The sequence below is a fragment of the Vigna angularis genome, chromosome 1 (genome assembly GCF_016808095.1).
Source record: "Vigna angularis cultivar LongXiaoDou No.4 chromosome 1, ASM1680809v1, whole genome shotgun sequence".
NCBI lineage: Eukaryota > Viridiplantae > Streptophyta > Magnoliopsida > Fabales > Fabaceae > Vigna > Vigna angularis.
In genome coordinates this window covers 5,449,319-5,458,194 of record NC_068970.1, presented here as the reverse complement: position 1 = coordinate 5,458,194, position 8,876 = coordinate 5,449,319, and the positions used below count along the sequence as shown (strand labels likewise).

The 8,876-nt window shown below is 38.8% G+C and overlaps 2 protein-coding genes across 5 annotated transcripts; one reads left to right on the top strand and one right to left on the bottom strand.

Annotated features, from left to right (window-relative positions):
- Positions 1–4,253: 4,253 nt before the first annotated feature.
- On the bottom strand, positions 4,254–6,956 carry LOC108322699 (uncharacterized). 4 transcript variants are annotated; one of them, XM_017554875.2, is made up of 8 exons: positions 6,682–6,956; positions 6,356–6,584; positions 6,209–6,279; positions 6,076–6,140; positions 5,774–5,860; positions 5,567–5,697; positions 5,040–5,145; positions 4,254–4,775 (listed from the first exon to the last, which is right to left on the bottom strand). In XM_017554875.2, exons 1-8 carry the CDS (start codon positions 6,948–6,950, stop codon positions 4,603–4,605), a joined length of 1,131 nt encoding a protein of 376 aa, XP_017410364.2. In that variant the 5' UTR covers positions 6,951–6,956; the 3' UTR covers positions 4,254–4,602. The 4 variants fall into 4 exon arrangements, with proteins under 4 accessions (XP_017410364.2, XP_017410365.2, XP_017410366.2 ...); XM_017554876.2 differs by having other exon boundaries at positions 6,209–6,273; XM_017554877.2 differs by lacking the exon at positions 6,076–6,140 and having other exon boundaries at positions 6,165–6,279.
- A 686-nt stretch (positions 6,957–7,642) lies between these two features.
- Positions 7,643–8,531, top strand: LOC108322711 (uncharacterized). Its single transcript, XM_017554898.2, has 2 exons — positions 7,643–7,952; positions 8,026–8,531. The coding sequence occupies exons 1-2, from the start codon at positions 7,883–7,885 to the stop codon at positions 8,289–8,291; spliced, it is 336 nt and encodes a 111-aa protein (XP_017410387.1). The 5' UTR covers positions 7,643–7,882; the 3' UTR covers positions 8,292–8,531.
- Positions 8,532–8,876: the final 345 nt, after the last annotated feature.

Genomic DNA, 8,876 nt, shown 5'->3' with positions numbered 1-8,876 from the left:
TAAACCTTTGAAACATATTTTTGGTATTTTTTGAATAAAGAGAAAAGGTTTTTGGCACAAGGACGATGCGTGCGATCACACATGTGCCTAAACCTTTAAAACATGTTTTTGTAATTTAATAATTTTTTATTTTGTATTTTTCTTATTGTTTGCGTAATGAGCACTAGGCTGATGCGTACGATCGCACGAGCACTCACACGGCTTTTTTTTATTTGTTTGCGTAATGAGTACTAGGCTGATGCGTACGATCGCACGAGCACTCACACGACTTTTTATTATTACATGTTTTTAAAGTTTTTTAAGTTTTATATATTTTTTATTATTTACAACTTTTTTATAATTTTTATACAAAACAACACAAACAAGTTTACCAAATATAAATAAAACCAAGGGGTGAAGGTTACTGTACAAGGGGTTACATTTAGTGAGAAGAATAAAAAAAACATAAAAATAAAGCAAGAAAACAAAGCCCAACATGAATAGGGGGGTAGAGATCAAACAGAGAGGAGTGTGAAAAGGGAAGCAAAGGGGGTGCATGAGTGAAATACGGGGTGTGCAGGTGAAAAATGGGGGTGCCAAGGGGAAGATATTTTGTTGTTTATGACTTGGTCCAACTTCTTTTATTCTCTTTTTTTTTTATATGTTACGGTGCAAAAATCTGAAAATAGGGGTGTATTTTGTTTACGGTGGCTTGTGAGTGGCGGTTTGGGTTTCTGATGTGGGCGTGATGGTTGCCGGTTTTCACGATGGGGTTGAGTTGGACAACGGGTTTGAAGGGTGTTTCCAAGGGTGGTGCGTGGAGGTTTCCGGTGAAAGGGGCGTACGAGACAAGGAATAGAGGAGAACGAATGATGATTGAAGATTGGGTGGCGGAGGTGATGTGTTGGAGATAAAAATGCAGAAGATTAAGAATGAAGTTTGGGGTGTCCGGTCCTGGAGATCAAGTGATGGGTGGATGATGATCAAAAGGTTATTTTCAGTGGTAGAGAATGGAAAGGGGATTGGGCGGATGCTATCCGGAGAGTGAGCAGGTGAATAGAAGTGATATTGGCACTTGGGCGATGGGAGCAGAGGGGTTAAGATCAGTGATGGCTGGGAAGATGAAGGTTGTTGAAAGGTGAATGAACGGATGATGAGAGTGAGAAGTATAAGGGTGATAGGTGTTTGGCCGTGTCAAGATGGCTGTGATAGTGAGTAAATACGGAGGATGGGCGGTTACTAATAGCAGTGGGCGTAGGGATGAGGAGATAGATGTTGGGTGAGGTAATAAAGAAGATGATGAAGTTGGTAATCTGTAAGGTGGCTGTGGCAGCGGGTGGACACAAATTATAGAAGTTTGGGTGTGGGAATAAGTGTTTAGAGATAAAAATGAAGATGAAGAAGGATGAAGATAAAAATGATGGCCGTGAGGTGCTAGATGTGAGAGTGATGAAGTTGGTTGTGTATAAGGGTTAAAGGTTCAGTGTTGGAACAGTATTGGAAACGGAAGTGATGATGTAGTATTGGAAACGGAAATGATGATATTGGCCGTATGGCAACGATGAAGATGGATGTTGGCCTTCATAGCCGTGGGCGTCAAGATGATCGTGCAGTAAGAACAGACATGTACAAATATTCACAACACTAAGCATCTATTTAACAGCAACATGCAAAACTCAGCAACCAAAGAGACATATTCAAAGACAACGTAACAGAGGCATATTCAAGGTCAATTAAACAAAATCAGAAAAACATGGAGTGGAAGGCATTACTTACCTCTCGGAGCTCCTTTCCGATGGTCTCCTCCTCTCTCTCTGGCTTTCTTTTTTTTTCAACGAGTTCCTTCCCCAGTTCTTCAAGTGATGTGCCTCCTCCTCTTTTGGATTGACCTCCCCCTTTCCTTTACTTTTTGTGATCGCAGGTGTTAAGATGATGGACGTTGGCTGTGAGGTCCTTTTGAAGGGATGAAGATGTTGTTGCGGAATGATGAGGGAAAGGACGATGGTGAGGGGTTTTATGGGATGGTTCTTTTAGGAGCAGGGTGAGGTCGAACTGGAAGTTTGAGCTGGATTTTGATGAGTGAAAAGGAAGCACTGGAAAATAGAAGGATTCTCTGAATCTGTGGAGTGATCAAAAGCCCAAAAAAGATGTTTTCCCCCGCCCTTTTTTCCCTCTGCTGCTTGCTTTCTTTTATAGCCAAATCTCAGAACCCGTGAGCCTCCCAATCTGTTCAGAATTCCTCCCGTGATCCTCTTTTCTTTGCATGCTGAGCTACAGTTTTTTGGCCGTGAGAAAATAGGGTGAGGGCCCCTCAATCTTGTCTTCTTCTTCATACTGTGGACACCCTGTGCGTGGGGTTGCTTCCTCTTCTGTGCATGCTGGATGGTGATGCTGGAGATGGGAACCCTTGGTGGAAAGCTTAGACCAATTTTAAAATGTAGCCACCAACTTTATGGACGCTCGGTCAATAACGCAAACAAACGACCGTTCACAAAATAAACGAGCGCTCACAGTCTGAATCAAACCGAACGCTCACAATCAGTAATACAGAACCAAGAGCGAGCGTTAAAAACACACATGACCAAGACCGGACGTCCAGACAAAGAGCGAACGTTCATTAATACAAACGCTTAAACACCTGGGGGTCACACATGAAAGGCCGAACGGTTGAATAGTCAACTGCGGACGAGCGGCAGAAGAGCAGGACGAGCGGTAGATGAGGTAGTGATCGTCACTGAGAATGGACGAACGGTTGCATGCAGGGTAGGAGACGAACGTCAGAGGACGAACGCTTGATCTAAGAGGACGAACGCTCGCAAGCTTGAATACTGGCCGAACGGTTAAGTTGAGGTCGAACGGTTGAAACTGAGGACGAACGTCCTAAATTAACACATGGCCGAACGGCCGAATAGTGAACGCTTGAGGATGAGAATTGCCGAACGTTAATGATACTAAATGGCCGAACGTCTGAGGACGAGCGGTTGACTCTTGGCATGACCGAACGTCTTTAACACTTGAGGCCCAGGATGACCGAACGGTTGAACATTAGAAATGTCGAACGTCCAAATGGCATGAATGGCCGAACGGTCGAGCTGAGTTGCCGAACGGCTGCTATTGCTCAAGAACGAACGGTTTCATGTAGAGGATGGAAACGAACGCTGGCCGCACGATCGTCCAAAAGGCATGAATAGCCGAACGGTTGAATAGTCACTTATGGACGAGCGGCAGAAGAGCAGGACGAACGCTCATAGCTGGAAAGCTGAACGATTGGAAACGAGCGATCGGTTTGAGCACAGTGGGCGAGCGTCATTTGAGACGCATCGTAGAGGACGATCGCAATCAGTGGAGGACGAACTCTTCAAAGCTGGAACGATCAGGACGAGCGTTTGGGACCGAGAAATGCCGAACGTCCTCCCTTCCTCTTTTTTTTTTTTTTTTTTTTTGAAAGTAAATTTATTAATCAACCCGGACGAAATTGAGTGTTGACAGCTTGTAAATGTAACTTGAATTGTATAAAGAAATGCTGTTGAATTGGTTCCAACCACTTCTTCTTCAAGTTCACTGACTTGTGCCTTCTTAGCACACTTATCTCTAGCTTCCTTCCCTCTTGGAAGGCCGTCTGAGCTAGAACCTCTGCCTACACACTCCAAAACCGCACCAGACAATTCATCAAACACCTTCCGTGCGCCTCCAACTGCGTCTGCGTTTTCCAATTCCGCTGCCACCTCTGGTCCGAGAAGCTGCTCATTCTTGAAGAGTGAAGCTGCTTCCATCAATACCTTTCAAAACACTAAATTTGAAAAATATAAAATAGTACATTTCAAATTAAATATTTTAAAAAGTAATTTTTTAATTTGGAAATATTTTCTAAAACACCCAATCAGAAATAGAATTTTTTGTTAATAGATATTTCGAAAAATATTTTTAGATTTAGAAATATTTTTTGAAATATTCAATCTAAAATACTTTTTTTTTTATATTTTTCGGATTGAGTGTTTCAAAAAATATATCAATATTTCTGCATTCCAATCCAGAAAATTTAAAACGAAAAGAGGAGTAAGATTTTTATTATATTTTCGTTGGGAATTATAAATTTTATGGGGTGTAGGAAGATAAATGGGGTGCAGGAAGAAGCAACCCTCGATTTAAGACCACAGCAGTCCAACGTTACTTATGCTAGTTCCTTGAACTTCATTAGCAAGAGTTGTAAGCTAGACATTATGAACATTAGTGGTTTGTGTCAGTTTAGACAATTGTGTTATGGGACATTCATAGGTGGAGATCGAAATTCCATTTCAAGAACACGTATAGAAGCAACCCACGAATGAAGGAGATTGGTGCAAGTAAGAACAACCGACCCACCTCTTTGACTATATACGAATGACAACAATAGTTAAACGATGATCATCCGACATAATAACAGAAGAATTGTTCTGCTCTAAAGATCCATTGAAGGTTGACTCTAACCTTTCAAACTAAATAACATTCTTCATCTTTCTTTTCCACATTCTCTTAAGCAACTCTTTAATATCGGTCAAGTGAAGTGATTATTTTGTGTATTGAGTTTTTTTTTCTCCTTTCTGTCCATCTCTAGTTGTCTCATTTACCCTGCTTTGCATGTCATCAATAAGCTTTCTTCCATATAAGATTGGCATACTCCGGATGATCAACAAAAGGATTCCGATTATGCTGATAAAATTTGCAGATCCTCTCATTTCTCAATTTTTCTTCCCTTGAAGGTGGATCAACCTCATTCCATTTTAATAAAGTGGTAAGGAGACCCATCTCTCTGTTTTCTGCATTCAATATTTTTTTCATTAAGTTGTCATCAAATTGTGGTTGAGATTCATGTCAATTTGGGATGATAAAATTACTACTAAAAAATATATAATCAGGAGATAAAATGAATTGTCCAATAAACAATTGAAATTAAAGTAAGATAGCTCATAATAATTTGAGGATTATTAAGCAAGGCATGTTCCCCCTAAGGGTTTCTGCCAAAATTCCAAATATACTGTGAATGAGAACTTCCATAGCTAAAGTGTTGAAGTTCAACATACCAATGTTAGGGGTATCCGAGAGTTGAAGACCTGGACTTTCCCCTGGTTGCCGGAAACCATAACAAACTGCCATGTACATTAATGCCCTTGCTATATCTCCTCTAACCTGAGATTAGTTTAACTTCAATAAATTTTATACTCACAATTGTCCAAATGAAGAAACATAAAATCTAATCACAAATAGATGAAGTACAATATCAATACTTTCATCATCTATCTCATTCCTTTAATTATTGTTATTAGTTTGCAACTACAAGTTAGTTGTGAAAATCAGATGTATTTGGACAATTGTTTTTTAATTTAGAATTTAAAATGTTTCATGAAAATATATATTGTTTATATATATATATATATATATATATATATATATATATATATTTTTTTTTTTTTTATTTTAGGAAAATATTTGAATTGTTTGAAAGTTATGTATAATTAAAAGAAGTAAGAATTTAAATTTCAAGCAAGACCAAATATCAAATATGAAGGTCTGAAACTGATAATTTTGAAAAGAGGACAGAAAGTATGACCTGCACAGGTGGTGCCCAGCTCTGCTTGTCTGTTTCAGTGTCGAAAGCAGCTTCTTTGTTAGCTGGCCTCAAACATTTGGTTGAGCTAGTAACGCATTCACCATAGTACTTGTTCCCCCTTGATGAATTGACTGAGAGATACTTGGTGCATCAGCAACTGAAATTGCAATCTTGACTTGGAAATGAGGGAGCAGTGGCTTTCCTTACCATTTGCATCAGCAGGCCGAATGTTATGTAAGTCAGTCAAAGATGGACCTTTGGTCAGCCCATAAGAACGAGGCCATAGATGTTCCCCTGTGAAACAAAATTACTTAACTAAGTTTCTTATATTTCTACACTATGTATCTTCAAACATTTTGTATATTCACCCTTTATATACAAATTTATGAGCACAGAATGACCATGTTAGAAAACTAGCAAGAAAGCAAATGTAAAAAAAGTTTATGATAGTAAAGGAGAAACTAACATCTAAATCACGGTAAGTCTAACAAATTGATTAGTTTACTCACTGTTCCATCCCTCTGGTTTTCCTGATAACCGTTTTGGGACAACTCTCAAGGAGTAAATTTCAACTCTGCACATCGTGATCATTAGTTACCTAAAATCAAGCTAAGGCAATTAAAAGCCATGGCAAGTCTATACATTTCAGACGAAGCTTCTGGGTTATTAACATCCGCAGCATCAAGAACCTTAAGGGCATCCCACACCTGTTTCTACACAAACATTTCAATTCAGCTTGAAGATATAAATACAAATGGACAAAGCGTGTATATTTAAACCCCCAGTGACCTCTCGGTAGGACAAGGAATGGTGTGGGGCAATGATGCTATTCAATTGTCTCTTTAGTGCTTCACCAGTTAATCCTAAATTCTTTACGGGAGTATAGTAATTGCTAATGTCCTCACAGGGATAAGTAGAGGGAGTTGGATAATCAGAGGCTGCAGCAGCCAGATTCAGAGATAGCAAGTAAAAGGAAACAAGTCTAGAGAGCCATTTGCACAACATATCAAAACATGTCCTGAAGAAAAGGAAATAGTTCTTAGCTTCACATATCACAACCATGACAATACGGATCATTACCCGACACCATAAAACGTAAACACAGACACACACACCTCTCGTTGACGCTGCCATAAATTGCAATCGGAGATTTCTGACGGCTTGAACTGACGACCCAATTGCGGCGGCGGCTCGGCGGCACTGGTCCGGCGGGTATGTGAAGTTGAAGTATTGGGAAGTGGCGGCGGCGACATGAAAAGAACGGGGTTGGGATCAGCTCCGTCGAGCCTAGCCTCATATTTGAAATGAGTGAATAAACTATTATCCACATCACAGCAGATCTGATATCAACTTTTTTATTCTGGGATGAAAGTAATTTCTCCATAACGTAAAAAAGAATAACCACTTAACTTTGTCAAAAACGTATCAAATGAATATACCTTGGTGTGAGAAAAGTAGGTAAAATTGTTAAAGTTTGATGGAAAATTTTTATGGTCATTGTTTTTAGCTGAACACTCAGTATGCTTAAATCATTTTTAATAGTATTAAGTTTATTCATGGTCGTATGTTAATTTCGAAAAGTTACTTTAATTTTATTACGTAACGTTCGTGCAATTCATTTATTTTTTTAAGGTGGCCTAATTAATATATTTGTTAAAAACATGCATGCATTGATTTTCGAGCGATATGAAAGTAATTAAAGAATCGTAAAGAATGTTGACTAAGAGATTATTCGAATTTAACTGTCTGATTTGAATTGAATAGGCGAAAAATTTATTAATGCAATTTATTATAGTCTTATTAAGTTTAAATAAAATTAGAAAAGAATTAAATAAATAGAGTAACTCCAATTAGACAGCAAAGAATGTGTATTTGAATTTATTTAAAATGAGTAACTGGTTGAATAATTTATAAGCCATTAAATACGAACATTATTATTAAGGGGAAGAGTAAATAGAGAAGAGGGTGGTGAGTGGTGAAAGTGACAAGAGGAGCCTAAGTGGAAAGAAAAGAAGGAAAAGAAAGAGAGGCAAATCCAAAAGAAAACACACAGAAGGAAACAAAACATATCATACATACGAACAGAGTACTTGAAGTATTAGCAGCGATACGATAGCAGGGGGGCCTTGTGGAATGTAGCAACACGAGACGCTTGGCACTTGCATAAACCAACGTGTTATGGATTTCGGTGCCTCTCTCTTTTCCAATTAAATAAACCCCTTTTCTTCATATATATCCTTCTCTTCTTCTTCGTATTCTTTCAAATAAACTACCATTAATCTTATTCTATGCCTCATTTCTCTGTTCACTTCACACATGGGTTGGTGGCATAAGATCACAAAAACTTGGACTGCACTCTCTGCTCGTATCAAGCTTCGAAAATCAAGTGGGTCCTTTCTACCCTTCTAAATTTCTCTTTTAAATATTCATTCTTTATAATCGGTTTTACCTTATACCAGGGATTTCCGGTGGCCGAGTTGCTGGAACCGGTGAATACACCAGTGATTGTGGGGGAATCAGTGGGGGGTTGTTGAAGCTTCGTGATGATGTGCAAATGTGTGGGTACAGAGATGTTGAGGTGATGTGGAACATGTTGAACATAAGTCTTCAGCATGACCAAATGGAAGCGGCGAGAAGCTCCAACAACTCAGAATTTCGCAAGCGTGGGTACAAGCAAAGATCTATTTCCAGGGTTTTGTTCTGGACTAGCCATTCAGTAAATTGAACGAATGATCAGGTTTTGGAAAAGAATTAATGTGAACGTATTGTACATGCCAATGAATGAAACCTTATTTCATGATTATGTGAATAATAGAAGAAGTTTCTGTTCTGGTATGTTATATATTATGCATGTAAACCCTTCAATTTGTCCCTCTCTGCTCAGATAAGGGGAAAGGCAAGGAAAATCTGTGTGTTTGTTGCCAATTAGGAACCGCTATATGGAAGATGTAGTGTTTTGTTTCAACTTTTCTTCACAGGTAACAAAGATAAACACGGCTTAAAATTTGTAACTGAAGTTCTGCATTGAGTATAGTGACAGGTTTGAATGGAACGAGTGGTGAGGTTGCATCAATTGATGATCAATCGGTGTCACAATACATGCATTTGAAGTGTTTGATGGTTGTTTTCGCTGATTTTTGTGACGTGTATTGGTTGAAGTGTTTTGAGTAGTAGTTATTAGCCGAACAGAGCGAATATATAGAGATTGAAGAGTTGAATTTTGAAGATCTATTTTGCGGCTTTTTCTTTAGGACTTGGCATAATAATTCTTCAATCACATCTTAGCATAGTTGCACGCATTGCGGATCTA